This window comes from Neophocaena asiaeorientalis, unplaced genomic scaffold, assembly GCF_003031525.2.
Source record: "Neophocaena asiaeorientalis asiaeorientalis breed wild unplaced genomic scaffold, Neophocaena_asiaeorientalis_V1.1 scaffold356, whole genome shotgun sequence".
NCBI classification, from domain to species: Eukaryota; Metazoa; Chordata; class Mammalia; order Artiodactyla; family Phocoenidae; genus Neophocaena; species Neophocaena asiaeorientalis.
The window spans coordinates 575414-592474 of NW_020172269.1; the positions used below are offsets into that span (position 1 = coordinate 575414).

A 17061-nucleotide genomic window follows, 5' to 3' on the forward strand; every position below is an offset into this window, starting at 1 on the left:
CCCCTGGGGCAGACTGGCAGCTGGCTCCCCGGGTCCTGGCCGGCCCGATTCCGGGGGAGGTGATTCTGAAGGACTGAAGGGGAGTGAGCACAGAAGGCCATTGACCTGAGCACGCCGAGGCCCCACCCTGGCTTCACGTGCCAAACGCCAGGCTCTTGGGCCAGGGTCCTGCTGGTCACCTAAATCAGCAAGATGCCGGCCCAGCGCCCACAGCGCCCTCACCCAGGGGTCCTACAGAGACGCCTGGCCACGGCGGGCACTGCGTCCGTGCTGACGTGCGGGCCGACTGGAGGTGTGTGTTCCGTAGGGGGGCGCTGAGCTGAGCAGCCGCGAATGTCTGGAGAGCATCCAGGAGGACGAGGACCGCAAGGGGTCCTACGGCGGCCTGTTGGCCCTCAGGGCCACCCCCGAGGGGCACAGCAGGAAAGGCTGGGATCTGAAGGTACCCCTGACCCAGCCCCCAGCCCCGCCCCGGGCGCGCCCTGCCCGCGGAGCTGGCCTGAGCCTGAGCCTCTCCCCGCAGAGGAGGATGGCGCTGGCCCAGCGGTACCTGGCCCAGGCGTCCGAGGTGCTGCTGCAGTGCCTGCAGGTAGCCCTGGGCAGCAACCTCCTGGACATCGCCGCAGCCGCCAGCCTGGAGATGGTGGAGTGTGTCGGCACCCTGGACCCCGCGGCCACCTGCCAGTTCCTGGCGCTGTCTCAGGTGTGCTCTGCTCTGGGCGCCTTCCACAAGGTCCCTCTTAGCCACCGGGGAGAAGGAGGGTCCCTGAGACCCCGGTGCTCCCTCCATTGGTGGCCCTGCCAGCCAGGCTGCAATTGGGCTCTGCCTCAAGGGTGGCGCTCATTGGAGGAAGCACCGTGGGCACCAGGAGAAGGGGGCCGGCCCCCCGAGGTTGCCCGGAGGCTCACGGGTGCACGAGCAGTGGAAGCCCTCCAAGCTCGTGTTCCTGCGACGTAGGGCAAGAGCGTCAAGCCCTCCTCCCCGTGTCCTGAGCTGCAGGCCTGCGGGCACAGCGGTGAAGGTCCGGCCTGGCCTCGCCCCGCGGCTGTGCCGGCCGCCAGGAGGAGCACCTGAGCGCCCACCCGCGCTGGACGGCGCCCGGGCCCCTCGGCAGCCTCCGCGGTCTGTTTCAGAGCTGCTCAGCCTCGGAGGGCATGCGAGACGTCCTGCTCATGGCCACGGCCGACACCAGCAGCTCCCAGCTGGCGGCGCTGCTACAGCTGCGGCACAGGCTGAGGCGCCAGGAGAGGACGTCCACCAACCTGTTTGCCAGCGTGGAGCAGAGACTGGCCGCCATATCCAAGGTGACCGAGCTAGAGACGCCCCTGCCCCTGCCCCTGGCCACGCGGCTCTGCAGACACACTCGGACCAAGTCCAAATCCTGGTTTGCTGTGTGGTTCTGGGAGGGTCACTCAACTTCTCTGAGCTGCAGCTTCCTCGTGGGCCCGGTGGGGGGATAGTAGCCCACCTCCTCGGTGACGGCGAGAGTCAGCGAGCTCGCAAGTACAAATGCCCAGGGGCTGCAGCAGGCCGCGATGGGACAGCACCCCGGGGCTCTGCTTTCAGCCCTCGCTGTGTTTGAAGGAAAGTTTTATACTCAGTCGAGTCTTAGAGTTTAATTTTGAAGGAAATTTGCAGAGCATGGTAGCTAATAGCACCTCTGCTTTTATTTGGGCTAGCAAATATGAATTGGAGATTTAAAGAAATTAAACTTGATGCAACTCAACAGAGAAAACAGGCCCGGATGCCCTCCTCCTTCACGGGGCTTCCACGGTTACTTGCATGGGCCGACCTCATATCCCTTGACCCAGGCTGCTTTCCTCCTTTTGACCTCTGAGGACAGGATGACCCTCTGTGGTGGGGCCGTCCTGTGCGCTGTGGGTGTTTAGCGGCAGCCTGGCCTCCAGCACCTCCCCAGGTGTGACAACCAAAAAAGTCACCAGGCCGAGAGCCAGTGCCGTGACCCAGGGACGGGAATCCTCCCTCCTGCGGGGCGGAGGCAAGACGGGGTGCAGGCTGCTCTGGGCCCGGCCAGCCTGGAGGAGGTGAGAAGCAGTACATGAACCGTGAAAACACTACCAGGTGAGAAGCAGTGAGCGTTCTGCTAAGATGCCCTACTGGAGGGAAACGGCCCAGGAGCCAGGCAGCGCGGACCACCGTCCTGAACCCGTGAGCACCAGTGATGCAGCTTCAAAGGCGCAAAAGAGAACTGCCAGAGACAGAGCAGCCGCAGACAGACCCCCGGCTCTGCGGGGAGGCTGCGGCTGCCCTCTTGGCCGCTGGCACGATGAGCAGATGAAGAGGCAGTGGCCTGCAGAAGCGTGTGGGGCGTCTGTGAGTGCCGGAGGTCTGGACAGACCTGGCCTGGAATGCTGCACCAGCGTGACCAGCCCTGGGCCACGAGAGGCTCAACAAGTTCCAAAGCACTGAAGTCATTCCGTTTGTTTTCTAACCACAAGGAAGTTAATACAGAAATCAGTAACTAAGAGGTACCTGTAAAACACACAACTGCCGTGAAATTAACCATGTCCGTCATCATCAGTTTGTCAAAGAGGAACTCACGATGGAATTTAGAAAATATTTTCAGTTGACTTAGAGAATAAAAATACTGTATATCAAAACTTAGGGGACTCGTCCAAAACAGGGCATGGAGGGAAAATACCTCGAATACAAAAGAGAGTCTTAAAAACAGTGATTTAAGCTGTGATTTCAAGAAGCTAGAGTAAAAACACCTAAGAAAAATGGAAAACAAATAAGAATGAGAACAGCAGAAGCCACGAAATTGAAACACACTTACGGCAGAGGAAATCTGTCATGACAAGTGTTGGTTCCAAAGAGAAGACTAATAAAATTGATAAACACTTAGAAAGACCCGATAAAGAAAAAAGAGAAAGAAAACAAAAATTTCGGTATTGGTAATAAAAAGACATCACGAGATCCTTCAGACATCAAGAAGCTAATAAGAGACTACTTTTTATAACCTTACTCTAATAAATTTAACAATTTGGATGAAATGGACAAATTCCTCCAAAAATATTACCTACCAAAGCGGACAGAATGGAAAATCTGAATAATATCACTTCAAGAAATGGAACCTTTTATTAAAAACATTCCCACAAAGAAAATCCCAGACCCAACTGGCTTCGCCAATAAATTCTTCCAGACATTGAAGGAAGAAGTAATCCTTCAAAACACTTCCAGAGGATAGGAATAAAAGGAATACTTCCTAACTGTCTTTAAAGAGGCCCAGTGAGCCTCGATACTAGAAACCTAGCAAGGACGTTACATGGAAGGGAAATCTCTCTCATCAACGTGGACACAAAGTATTAGCAAGTAAAATCCAGCGACTATAAAAGGGATAATACATGAGGATCAAATGGCTGTGTTCCACGTGGTTTAATACTTTTAAATCATTCAATATAATTCACCGTATTAACAGAAGGAAAAGGAGAAAATCATAAGATCATCTTGATAGATGCAAAAAAAACATTTGTCAAAATTCAGCACCAGTCTGTGATTTCGAAAACTCAAGATAGAAGATAATTTTCTTAATTTGATAATGTCTTTAAAAGTCCATATCAAACATCATACTATAGGGCTTCCCTGGTGGCGCAGTGGTTGAGAGTCTGCCTGCCGACGCAGGGGACGCGGGTTCGTGTCCCGGTCCGGGAAGATCCCACATGCCGCGGAGCGGCTGGGCCCCTGAGCCACAACTACTGAGCCTGCGCGTCCGGAGCCTGTGCTCCGCGGCGAGAGAGGCCACAACAGTGAGAGCCCCGCGTACCGCAAAAAAAACCCCACATCATACTATATACTAAAATTTTGAAAAATTTTCTCCTTGAGTCAGAATGACACAAGAAAGCTATCACTGCTTCTATTCAATGGAAGAATTAGACTCGAAAAACGAATAAAGGGCAGAAGCGCTGAAAAGGAAGAAGTAAAACGTTATTCACAACCAGCATGATTGTGGGCCTTGAAAGTCATAGTCTCTCGATAACAGATTTAACATGCAGATTTGGCAGGTCACTGCTGAAGGCTGTAAACATGACTTGTATCTCTACATGCCAGTTACAAACAAGCAATGACAATGTCCGAATAATACCGTTTTCAGTAACATCAAAAACAATCAAATACCTAAGGAAAATCTAACAAAAGATACACATGACTTCTACCCTGAAAACTGCAAACCTTCCTAAGGAAAATTCAAGAAGAACTAGGTAAGCCCAGAGGCAGCTGAATTTGTGGGGGAAGGCTCCGTACTAAGATGTCTGTAAGGAAATGCCAGCTTACTATACAAGATACCAAGACGTATTTAAAACTATAGAAGGTAAGACAGCGTGGCATTGGCACACAAATGGAGAAAATGACCGACGGGACAAGAAAACGCCCAGAAACAGACCCACCACCCACACCTGACAGATGAAAAGCGCGACACTTAGGGCAGAAGAGCGGATGGTGCAGCCCTGCACGAAGGGCAGCTCTACCTGAGAAGGTAACACAGCAGAGCTTTCAGAAGAAGCTTTAAGGGGACCTCTTCATGCCTTCGGAGTAGGGAAGACTTACTACGCAGGAGACAGGTGCTAACCATCAAAGGGGGAATGATCAGTTGTACTGCACTGACAGTAAGAACTTGTGTTCATCAAAACCATAGCCCAGGAGTCAAAAGGCAAGCCCCAGAGGAGATACAACACACGCGAGGGGCCAGGGGCTGGTGTCCTGTGTGTAGACAGGAGGTGTCCCCTCTCGGCAGGAGAAAGACTGACTGTCCCACAGAAAACAGTCACAAGACTGGAATTTCACAAAAGATACCCAAGTGGCCAGTAAACTTTGTAAATGACGCGCAAGTTCACTGGTCATCAGGAAGATGGAAAAACTAAAACCCCATTCAGGTACTGCTAGACCTCCACCAGAAGGGCTGAAGGGGAACAGGTGCAAAGCCCCAAGGGCAGGAGAGGAGGCGGGGCCCCGGCGGGGGTGGTGCCCGGTGGCCCCTTTGGAAGCGACGTCCCCCGGCAACTCCCCTGCGGCCGGTGGCCCCCAAAGAACAGACCTCACAGCAGCATTTCTGGCCCAAAAAGGGAGCCCACCCAGGTGCCCAGGGTCCACAGAAGGGATGAGAAGTGGTGCGCTCACCGATGGGACACTCTGCAGGCAGCAAAGGGCAGCAGGGTCAGCCGCCACGTGCGCCAGCGCGGAGGGGCCCCGGGCCTCGCACAGCGGGCCGCCGAGCTGTGGAAGCCTGCCGGCGCCTCCCCCGGAGCGAGGCCGTGGCCCCTGTGAGCAGCCCGCAGCCTCCCGAGCGCCGTTTCCACGGCTTCCGTGTGTCCGCTCGCCGCCGGGGCAAGCGTCCCAGAAGCCCCTCCGCACCTCCGAGGGCTCGAGTGCCGACGCTGGCCGGCTTGGGCAAAGCTGAAGCTCATTTCATCCGAAAGTGGGGAATGGGCTCCTGAGCAACCGCTGCTCTTTGGGGAGGCGGCCCGCGGGGTGCTGTGTGGTCCCCGCTGCGGACCCTTCCCCGCAGAGAAGCGGGACCCGGGCCCGGGCAGGCTGAACCGCCGGCCGCCCCCGCACCCCGCGGCCTGCGGGCCGGGAGCGCGGGTCCTGCGCGTGCCCTGCCGGTGTCTGCGCGGGGGGCGCCGGGACCGCGGGGAGGGGAGAGGGCGGCGGCTGTGCTGCAGGACGTGCCGGGGCTTTTCCGTGCGCCTTTGGGCTCGGTGCCTTTGCGGGTGTGCGGCGGCGGGTCGGGCTCTGGCGGTACCGGCGGAGCCAGTGTCCAGGGCAGCGGTGAAGTCCGCGTGCGTCTGCTGCCCCCTTGTGGCGGCGCCCGGCCCCGCAGCCGCCGCCCGGCGCTGACTCCTGACTGCCCCCCGCAGGCTTGGCAGAATCTCTGTGTCACCGAACAGCACTTTAACTTCTTGAGTGAAATCCCTCCCACTTTTCGGATCCTCTTTCTGCACCACTCACGGGACAGGTGAGGCCTTCTCTCTCCTGTTCTCGGGCTTGCTACCCAGGCTTCTGCCCGCTAAGGTTCCTGTGGACACAGCACGGGGCTGCCAAGCCGAGGGACAGACAGGCCGGCGGGGGCTGCCCGCTGAGGGGAGCTGAGGGGCGACCGTCCCTCTGCCACGATGACCAGGCTGGCCCGTACGACCTGGGGAGGGGAGAGGGCACGGTGCCACCTCCCGCCAGCACGTGGCCCTGGTCTGAAGTTCACTGCTCAAGTGGCGCAGAACCCACTGGTCTGGGGAGAAGCTGGTGTCCCAGCCTCTGGCAGCGCCGCACACAGACCCCCCAGGGGCATGTTTTAACCCTGTGTCTGACTTGGCTGGGGCACCGCAGGGAGGAGGCTCCTGTTCCCAGCAGGTGGTATGTGGCACAGAGTCGGCCTCATCAGGGCTCCTCTGGGACCCCCGGAGCTGGGCTTTGACCCCACCCTACATCCTGCCAACAGGACCCATCTCTACGGCGCTGCGTACGAGAAACCCAAGTTCATCCCTGCGGCCAAAGGCAAACTGCTCCAGGTCGGGGGTGAGTTCTGCCGGCGCACCACCCTCGGGGTGCGTGCAGGGTGTGCCCACCGGCACCAAGGCCGAGCGTGCGTACCTGTTCCCACCCACGGTCCCCTCAGCCCCGGGGGGCGTTCTGCGAAGCCGCGTGTGGGGACAGCGGCGGCTTCTGTCTCTGCAGGCTCCTGCAAGGTGGCTCGGATGGCCGTGAGCCCGGCCGCCTTCTCCTCCCTGTTGGCCAGTGCCCAGCAGTTCCGGGAGCACGCCCAGGCCGAGGCGCACAGTGAGGACATGGCCCTGAGCCCAGGCTTGGTGAGGCCCCGAGCCCGGTGTCAGGGCTGCTCCCACCCCGCAGGGCAGGGTGGGGAGGCCTGGGGCGAGGACCACCCCCCAGGCGCTGCTGGACCCCGGGTCAGGCTCCCCGACCAGGCACGGGGCCAATCCTTGAGCCAAGTCTGTTGCAGATGCCTCCGTGATGCTGGCAGAGGAGTCGGGGGTGGGGGGCTGCTGGCTGCTGAGCTGGGCCTGTCCTGGGGGGCCGCCTGCAGGGTCTCGCCCCTCTTCCCCTTTGACGCCTCTGACTGCGGCTGTCTTTGAGGCGAGAAGGAGTCAGAGGGCGCGCCCCTGAGAGGGGAAGAACACGCTGTGCAGAGGCTCGCGGAGGTCGTGAAGCCCATGGAGGAGTATCTGAGGCCACTGTTCTCGCTGCTCAGCTGCCCCCCAGAAGCCAGGTACCCATCGAGGGCTGATTCCTGAGGAGCTCAGGGACTGAGAGTGTGGAGAGCGGGCGCCGTCTGGATTGCCCGAGCCCTCGAGGTGCAGGGTCGTGTTGTCTCTCTGTCCCCACAGGTGCACCCAGGTGTGCACAGGTACAGGGACACCCAGGGCTGGGGTGGGCAGGCTGGGGGGTGCGGCCTGCAAGCACTCCCTGAGTCCCAGGGCCAGCTGAGCGACTGGCTGTGGGCATGTGAAAGTCAGAGCTGTTTCCTTTGTGGAAACATCTCTGAGGCCACAGCGCCGTAGGCTTGGTGGGCTTCTCTCTGCGCTGAATCGGACCGTTCGATTAAACGGGAGACGTGCACAGGCTCTTTGAGAACAGAAGCCCGGGCTCTGTCCACCTGCCATCGGGAGGAAGTCTGGCCCTGCTTGAAACCTTTTCTGGGGGCGTCCCCGCGGTACCGGCCCCTGCCACCCTCTGAGCCGCTGGCCTGGGTGTGAGAAGGAGGGGAGGGCACAGTGAAGTGCCTGGCCCCTTGGGTCTGTGTTTAGTGGGAGAGAAGGTAGAGGGGTCGGGCAGGTGAACTTCCCTGATTGGCCAGCAGGTCAGAGCGTCCTGAATCCTGTGTGTTCACATCCTGCCTGTTGTCCCTGCCCCCATCTCAGGAGACCAGTCCCCAGCAGCAGGCCGGGAGAGTCTTGTGGCCCTCACTGCCCTGGTGGGAACAGCCTGAGGAGATGCTGTCCCTGTTCTCAGTGATTTTCATGGAGTTTTTAAAACCTGAATCTCTGCCTTTGCCTTTCAGAGCACCGATTCCCACAGTTGTTGCGGATTTGGGAAAATACAAGGGCAAAGACAAGGAGAGGGAAGAGTCCCTGCCGCAGGGTGAGTGGGGCCCCAGGTCCGCGTCTGTGGGATGGAGGCCGGCAGAGCCGCGCTCTCTGTGGCTGCAGCGGGGCCACCGGGGGCAGCTTTTCCGGAAGGTTCGCGCCACCCCGCCACTGCCCACGCGACCGCAGATGCCCCTGCCCTGCCAGATGCCCGGGCACAAACCATGGTGACGTCGCCGTCACCCTCCTGAGCACGTCAGACGGCAGGAGGGCAGATGGGTCTCCCGGGTCAGCAGTCTGCTGCTTTCCTACGTGGAAGATGAAATGCTCTTGTTTTGCTCCCTGCCACCTGCCCCGTGGCTGAGCCACCCCGGTGCCCGAGGTCCCAGGCCGCGCCGAGTGTGCACAGCTGCCGGGAGCCCAGTGACCACTTGTGTGACCGGAGCTTCTGCCCTAAACGTTCCCAGATGAAAACCTGCTGGACTTTAAGTAACTTGACTTTGCAAACACATCAATTCCATTGGCATGTCTGGTGGCCTCAGCCTTTGCACCGGTTTCCCGACGGCTGGAGAAGCCATGGTGTCACGGAAGCGCCACTACCCTTCCTCGAACGGAGCTGTCCCCAGAGGCTGTGGCCCCTGCCTGGACAGCCCTTGGGGAGGGGGGTTCGTGCAGATGTTCGTCCCTTGAAGGGGCTCCCTGGTGAGGCCGCGGAGCCTGGGTGGCCCTCAGAACCTCAGGGGACTCGACGTCCCCATGGCCTGGGCTCTGTCCAGGTTCTGGCTGTGACCCGGCCGCACTGTCAAAGCCAGCGTGTACCCGCAAGACGGCGCTGGAGTGCCTGCGAGCTGTGCCCTGCTCAGACTCCTTTCCGCGTCTCCCGCCGGGCGGGGGCTGTGCAGCGGCCAGATGGCCTCAGTGGCGAGGGGCAGAGCTTGGCCCTCAGGTGTCTGCCGCTGCCTTGGTAGCCGCTGGCGTTCCCGCCCACAGTGCAGCCCGAGGTCGCAGACAACGTCATCCTGATCGCTGACAGGCACCTTCTGGAGCTGCCGTTAGAAGGTCTCTCTGTGTTCGATGAAGAGATGGTCTCCTCCGTGTCACGAGAGTTTTCTCTCCAGATGCTGTGGAACCGCCTGTATAGAAAGGAGACAGGTAGGAGCTACACTGATACTTGACTTTAAAATGCAAATATTTAAGTGACTTTCACGATAAGAGAATGTAACTCTTGTCAAAAAATAGTTACCAGATGTTACCATACTTCTCGAGGCCCTGGTTCATTCAGAGAACACCTACTATGTGCCGGTGCTCTGTTAGGTGCCAAACGTGCCCTGAACAGGAAATTTAACTTTGTTCTTGCCTCACATACTTCTGTTTCAAAGGAGGGGACTGGTGGTAACCAACCAACTACACAGTTAATCATCAATCAGATGATGAGAGGCAATGAGGGAGAGGACAAGGGGGACCTGGCTTAGCCTGGGAGTGGCTGGGGACTCAGGCATGCATGTTCTGTGACATGGATGTGCCTGGGGTGTGAAAATTCTCCAGGATGTACACTGGTGCTGTTTTCTGCATGTATGTTGCACTACGATAAATATCAAATTACATTAAAAGTAGATAGATTGGACTTTTGTTTTCATCCAAGATGAGGTGACAGGGACCAAATTTGCCCTTCCAGCTGGAACAACAAAAACTCAGACAAAAATACATGACACAGGGACTTCCTTGGCGGTCCAGTGGTTAAGGCTGCACCTTCCAATGCAGGGAGTGCAGGTTCGATCCCTGGTCGGGGAGCTAATATTGAATTGTAACAAATTCAATAAATACTTTAAAAATGGTCCACATCAAAAAATAAATAAATAATTTGAAAAATATATGAAACAGCGGTTTTCAGATATTGGAGAACAGGCAGTGGGGGACAGCAATCCCCAAGAGAGAGAAACAAGCAGGTAAGCCCCAGCTTTCTGCCTGGAGAGAGTCTACAGGCTGTAGCACATGGTGGCAGGGGCGGGGGGGACCAGGCAGAGCCTGGCGGTCTCCCCGAGGTGAGGAGATGAGGGACTGGGCACCCAAGTCGGTCCTGGGAGTAGAGACCTGCAGAGGGTCCCCATCAGTCTTCTGCTGAGAGCCGGTCAGTGCAAGCGTGTGTGGAGACTACAGCCAGAATGGAACATCTTATAATTCACAGCTATCAGGTACAGGAACCAGAGGGCATTGCCTGTCTGCACTAGGGAGACTGGCTTTAGTCCCACCAACAGAACTTAAAAACAGGCCTCAAGGGATGAAACTATTTCCAGGTAACTTAACTGCATCTCGAAATAAAGCTCAAGATGGATAGAGTTTTTTAAAAATCCAGGACCCAACAAGGAAAAATTCAAAATGTCTGACGTCCAATCAAAAACCACCTGGCATGCAAAGACCCGTGGTTAAGAGAAAAGCCAATCGAAAGCAGACCCAGAGGTGACACAGGTGACAGTTCCTGTAACTATAATCCACGTGTTCCAGGAGGTGGTAAGCAAAGACACGGAAGATGTAAAACGGACCAGAACTGAACTTCTGCTGAGGAGGGACATGCCCTGGGCAGCATTAATGCAACTTGACACGACAGGAGAAGAAACTAGTGAGGCTGAAGAAGTGTCAGTAGGAAAAAACTGAAAAAAAACAAAAACAGAAACAGAGCACCAGTGAGCTGTTGGACAAAGTGAAGTGGCTGAACCTGCCTGTAACTGGAGTCTTTGCAGGGGGAACATTTGAGTTAATAATGGCCAATGTTTCCCAATTTTGATGAAAACTGTAATCCTGCAGACCCAAGAAGTTCAATGAATCCCAAACAAGAAATAAAACCATACCAGGGACCATTGTAGTCAGGGTGATTAAAACCAGTGACAGAGTATTTTACAAGCAGCCAAAGAAAAAAGACACATTATATATCCAGAAACAAATACAAGAGAGTTAGCAGACTTCTCGGCTGAAACAATGCAAGCAGTGAAGAACGTCTTTAAATTATTAAAGAAAATATCTGTCAATGCAGATATTTTTGAAAATAACTCTCAAAAACAATGGTGAAATACTTTTTCAGAAATAGGTGAGCTGAAGGAATTCTTCCCCAGCAGGCCTGCCTACCCCACAAGAAATGCTGCAGAGCGTCCTCCAGGCAGGAGAAAAAAGGATGGGAACCTGCATCCGCACAGAGAAATAAACACCAGAAGCTGGGATTAGGCGGGTCCATATTTAAAGCTTTTTTCTTAATTTAAAATCTCTTTAAAAGATTTTGACAGGGGCTTCCCTGGTGGCACAGTGGTTGAGAGTCCGCCTGCCGATCAGGGGACACGGGTTCGAGCCCTGGTCTGGGAGGATCCCACATGCTGTGGAGCAACGGGGTCCGTGAGCCACAACTACTGAGCCTGTGCGTCTGGAGCCTGTGCTCCACAACGAGAGGCCGCGACAGTGAGAGGCCCGCGCACCGCGATGAAGAGTGGCCCCCGCTCGCCGCAACTGGAGAAAGCCCTCGCACAGAAATGAAGACCCAACACAGCCAAAAATAAATTAATTAATTAAAAAAAAAAGATTTTGACAGCTTGGAGTGAAAAATAATAGCAACGTTTCATGGGGTTCTACAGCATTATATAAATGTAACTTGTGGGGCAGCAAAGGCTGGTGGGGGGTGGAGAATGGAGGCTCGGGGTACTGGACCAGCACAGCCACTGAAAACAGAAACAAAGAGGTACGGCTAGTACACAACAAGGAAGTCGAAATGGAATCATAAAAAAAATATGATTAGTCAGAAAAAAGAAGGGACATGGAACAAAGAAGAGACAGGACAAATAGAAAACAAACAGCAAGATGGTGTGTTTCCACCCAACCACATCAGTAATCACAGTCTCCGTACAAGGTCAAAACATCCCAGTTAAAAGGTAAAGATCACCTTTGGGAATGGAAACGCAAGGTCCCAAACATGCTTCTTTAAGGAAATCAGCGTAAATAAAAGGACGCTAATGGGCCAGATACAAAGGACGGGAGAGAGAACAGGTCTTGCGCCCCCAAGAGGCCACGGTGCTGGGCTCACCAGGAGCTGCGGGTGGGGCCTCGGGCTCAAGCCCCGCCGATCTGCAGCCCCTGCTGCTGGCGAGCCCAGCCCTTCCACATTTTATGGGCCGTTTGATGTCCTCACTTGTGAAAATCCGTTCTAGTCTTTGGCCAGTTTTTCTCTTGGGTTATCTGCCTTTTGTTCTTTAGGTTTGTATAAATTTTCTGATCATTTTATGAACTACAGATGTCCTCCCAGTCTGCAGCTGGTCTTTTCACTCCTTTACGTGGTACCTCTTGGTGAACAAAATATTTGAATATACTCCTATGAATCCATCTTCTCTTAACAGCTGGTGCTTTTGGGGTCTTTTTATAAAGAATATTTTCTTACCTGAAGATCATGAAGGTTCTATGATGTCTTCTAAATGTGTCTCTCTTTTTGTCCTTCATGTCTTTATGTACCTTCCATCCGAAATCGGTTTTGCACACAGTGTGAGATAAGGGGCAGGTCTCTCTTTCCCACGTGAGTCCACCGCTGTGCGCGCCGCATTTACTGAAAGGGCCTTCCTGTCCCCACCGCTCTGCGCCGTCAGCATTGTCTGGAAGAGCAGACCACCCCCTGGTGGGGTTAGCAGAATAGCGGCCCTAAAGGCGCCCACGCCCTGACCCCGGGCCCAAGAGGAGGTGCCCTGATGTGACAAAAGGGCCTTTGCAGATGTGATTCAGTGAAGGGTCCTGAGATGGGGAGACTGTCCTGATTGTCTGGGTGGCCCAGTGTCATCACCAGGGTCCTAAAAAGAGGGAGGCAGGAGGGTGCGGAGGTAGCGGAAGGGGCTCGTGGCGCCTCTGGAGGCTGGAAAAGGCAAGGGAGCCGATTCTCCTCTGGAGCCTCCCAAGGGAAACAGCCTCCCTCACACCTGGATTTTAATCCAGTGGGACCCCTTTCAACTCCTGCCTCCAGAACTGTAAGGTAATAAATTGGTGTTGTTTTAAGCCCCAACATTCGTGGTAATTTGTTACAGCAGCAACTAGACCCTAATACAAACTCTCACCATAAAGTAACAAAAATACTGCATAAATGTGAGTGAAGTCTTTTCAATGCATTACGGAGTGGGGATAAAAAGGATTCTGCAGGTCCCAGAGTGAAGTGTTCTCAGAGCCTTGAACCCTTCAGGCTGGAGGGATGCCCTTTGAGTGTTAAATATTCACGGCAAACCTTGAAGGATAATCACGAAAGAGCATAGCTGGTGTATAAATTGCAAACCAATAAAGAGGGAAAATGAATAAGAAAAACAAGTGAACCAGCCCCTCAGTCGAGTTACAAAGAGCCAGTGGTGGAGACGCACACACGGACTAGGGAGGACGGAGAACCCACGGGCAAAAAGGTGCTGTGGCCCATCCATTAGATCAGGAACTGAACAAGTGAGTGCACCACACCTACCGACTAAAGACACAGTCAACAAGAGCGCGTAGATAGGATGCCGGCCACGTGAGACTCTCCTGAACAGAAAGGAGGCACAAAAGCCAGAAAGCAGAAGAGTGGAAAGAGGCGCCGGGCGGGCACGCCCCCAAAAGGGCCTCCATCGCACTGTCGGCCGGAGCCGACTTTACAGCCGCGGGCGTCCGTAGGGCAGGGTCATCACACAGTGATAGCGGTGAAGTTCGTGGGAGGATCAAAGAGCCTCGATACGGGAAGCAGCAAGTAACAAGCACCGGGGGCGAGGCTGGTGGCCACTCCCGCGATGGGAGATTCCCGCACGCCTCCACGACTGAAAGGTCAGACAAGCAGAAAGAGCGCAAACAGAGAGAATTGGGGCAACACACTTAACAGACTTGGCTTAATGGACACGTGGGCCCTGTGTCTAAAAATTAGAGACTCACGTTCTTTTCAGGTGCACGTGAAACAATCACAGAAACTGGCTGAGGCCACATGTGATTAGGTTAGAAACCAATGCCCAAAAGACGGGTTTTTAAAATTCCCATACATCTGGAAATTTTAAAACACTGACTTCTAAAAACTCACGGGACTCAGAAGAAGCAATGATAGAAATGCCAAAGACTGGCTGGATGTTACCACAGCAGAATCTAGAAGGATCCTTTAGCTTTAAATGCTTAAAGGATCATGAACAGACCCCAAAACAAAATAGGAAGCAAAGACAAAAATTAGTTATTTGGGAAAAAATAACCTCATAAAATAGACACATTTGGGTGAGAATGATCCAGAAATAAACAGACAAGGCACAAATAAACAATATGAGAAATACAAGAGACACCAACTCTAAAGCGCATCAGAGATTTAAGAGAATATTAGGAACAACTTTTTGACAATATATTCAAAAATACTTGGAGACTCGGAAAGAAAACCCAGCGGCCTCATAGCGAAGAAAGGACGATCGATACATTTACATTTCCCCACAAAAAAGATTGCTTTTACCATTTTTCTGTTGAATTCTACCAAAATTTCAAGAAACCGTTCATGTCAGTCTATACATGTCTCCCCAAGTAGAAGAAAAAAAAGCCATCCTTCTGCTGGCCAGTCCAGACCCTGACACCCAAACTTCTCAAGAGTAGCAAAGAAAGAAAGAAACATGTAACATTTCATCACCCAGTCTGACCTTAAAAACTTACAGGTATCACAGAGGAACAGATTAAAGGGAAATTGAACTTATAAACATCCAAGATGATGCAGGAAAAAAAGCATTTGATAAAATGCATGCATTCGGGTCTTCCCTGGTGGCGCAGTGGTTGAGAGTCCGCCTGCCGATGCAGGGGACACGGGTTCGTGCCCCCGTCCGGGAAGATCCCACATGCCATGGAGCGGCTGGGCCCGTGAGCCATGGCCGCTGAGCCTGCGCGTCCAGAGCCTGTGCTCCGCAACGGGAGAGGCCGCAGCGGTGGGAGGCCTGCGCACCGCAAAAAAAAAAAAAAAAAAAAAAAAACAACATATTAAATTTCAGCAAACTAAGCATAGTGGGGAACTTCCCCAACCTGATAAAGAACATGTACAAAAAACCTACATTAACATGATAATTAATGGTGAGAAATTAGATGCTTTACCACTAAGATCAGGAATAAGGCAAGGATGTCCCCTCTCACCACTCCTATTCAACATCATACTGGAAGTACTAGCTAATGCCAATAAGAAAAGGAAATAAATGCATCCGTAATAGAAATTCTTAGCAAACCAGTTCTTCTCATCCTGGTGGAGAAAGCCATCCAAATCTAGGGCAAGCTGCTTCCCAGCGGTGCCCCCGTAAGGCTGGGACACGGCAGAGAGGCCCACATCAGCGCTTACATCTCCGAGGCGGCCGGACGGGAATGAAGGAAACTGGCATTATTTTCGGTTACCTTCACCAGAACGGAGCGAAGCGGGGGCAGGTGTAAACCCTCCGGCAAGAGGGAGAGCGGCCAGCAGGGCCCAGCTGTCTGCGACTGGCCCAGCTCAGCAGAGGCACCGGTAGGTGCCCAGCGTGGTGTGTGATTGGACAGCCGCGTGGGCCCGGGAACCTCTGGCGGCCGTTCCTTTCTTGAGGTCTCCTGGCCCGGGCCTTTCCCAACCCTGTGAGCCTTTACCTTTGAGAGATTACTGCCATTTCAACTTTACAAAAATGGAAATCAACTGTTCACACCACTTCTTGTTTTTTTCATTGAGGTGAGATTCACGTAATATAAAATTAACCATTTTCAAGTGAACAATTCAGTGGCATTTAAAGCATTCGAACGCCGTGTACCACGGCCCCTGTCTGGTTCCAGGACATCACCACTTCTTGTTATTGTCTCAACAGAAGGCAATGTGAAAAAGGAGAGCAGAGGTAAAGATCACAGAAAGAGAGGCATAGCAAAGAAGGGAGCAAAGGTAGGTGGTCGAGGCCCCGCTGAGGCGGAGAGCCGGGCGGGGCCCGAGGTCCGGCCGTGCCCCCAGGACGCATCCCCAAGGGCCCCTGCCTGTCTTTGCAGCGCGTCGTGTCCCGGATCACCCCCCCACACTGCATCGCGGTCGACGCGGACAACTTCAGATGTATCCTTTGCTGCTGCTTCTGCCCCAGGCAGCGAGCGTGTGGTCCTGTTTCTCCTTAACCAAGGCCCAGTCGTTGTGGACCCCTACGAGGAGGCCCGAGGCCCAGGTGAGCCCTCCCGCCCACGCACAAGCCATACACCGCCCACAGCACTCAGAGCATCGTGGACCGGGTGCCTCGGCCTCTGCTGCCACCCGGCCCTCCGTCACCTCCTGCTACACTGAAGGTGGGCGGGAGGGGGACCCTGGTGTGCTCCAGACCCCGCCCTCACCGTCTGCAGCCAGTCAGGGCGACCGCTGTGTGACCTGGGCCCGAGGCGCCGCTGTGCCCCACTCCAGGCCTGCGGCTGCGGCTGAGGGACAGGATTCCTCAGCTCCTCTTTTGCTGAGCTGGTGTTTTCATCTCTCCACAAAGGAGGGAAGGAGTACTAAGATTTCCACTCCCCCGGGGCCCCCGTCTGTGAGGGCCCAAGGCCCAGGCCGCCCTGCCACGCCAAGGGCCGCCAAGGGCACCGGGACCGCCCGTGCCTACACGCGCGGTGCTCCTAAGTTTTCCCACCATCCGATTCTGGCCGCAGAAATGCTGACTCCTGTCTCCGTGACCCGGGAAATTTTGGAAAGATTCCGAGACACGTTCACTGCGAGATGGGCGGGGCATCTGGGGAAGAAGCAGTTTCCCAGGTTGGCATCTGGGTTCCTGGGACGCCGTCCTGCGGTGGCTGCGGTGCGCCAGCCCGAGGGGTGCTCCGCATGCGGCCCCTTCCCCCCTCCCCGTCCCGCCGAGGTTCCCTCCTGCCCTGAGCCCACTTCTGTCCTGTCAGACCCTTCCCTCTGGTGCACGGAGGCGCCTAGATCCCCAGATCCTGGATGCGGACCTGGGCCCCCGCCGTGTGTGCGCCCCTGCACAAGGACCGGGCCCCTCCAGGCGGGGCCTCGCGGAGGGGGCGGGGCCCCCAGAGGGCGGGGCG

The 17061-nt window shown here is 55.0% G+C and overlaps 1 protein-coding gene across 1 annotated transcript in view; it reads left to right on the plus strand.

Annotated features, from left to right (window-relative positions):
• CFAP46 (cilia and flagella associated protein 46) overlaps positions 1-17061 on the plus strand; it is an 88917-nt gene that overhangs the window by 67784 nt on the left and 4072 nt on the right. The window contains 13 exon segments of the mRNA XM_024762160.1: positions 308-442; positions 524-703; positions 1135-1305; positions 5875-5972; positions 6453-6529; positions 6689-6819; positions 7114-7238; positions 8031-8119; positions 9046-9207; positions 15864-15934; positions 16036-16096; positions 16167-16202; positions 16672-16774. Coding sequence (XP_024617928.1) covers positions 308-442; positions 524-703; positions 1135-1305; positions 5875-5972; positions 6453-6529; positions 6689-6819; positions 7114-7238; positions 8031-8119; positions 9046-9207; positions 15864-15934; positions 16036-16096; positions 16167-16202; positions 16672-16774 — 1439 coding nt within the window.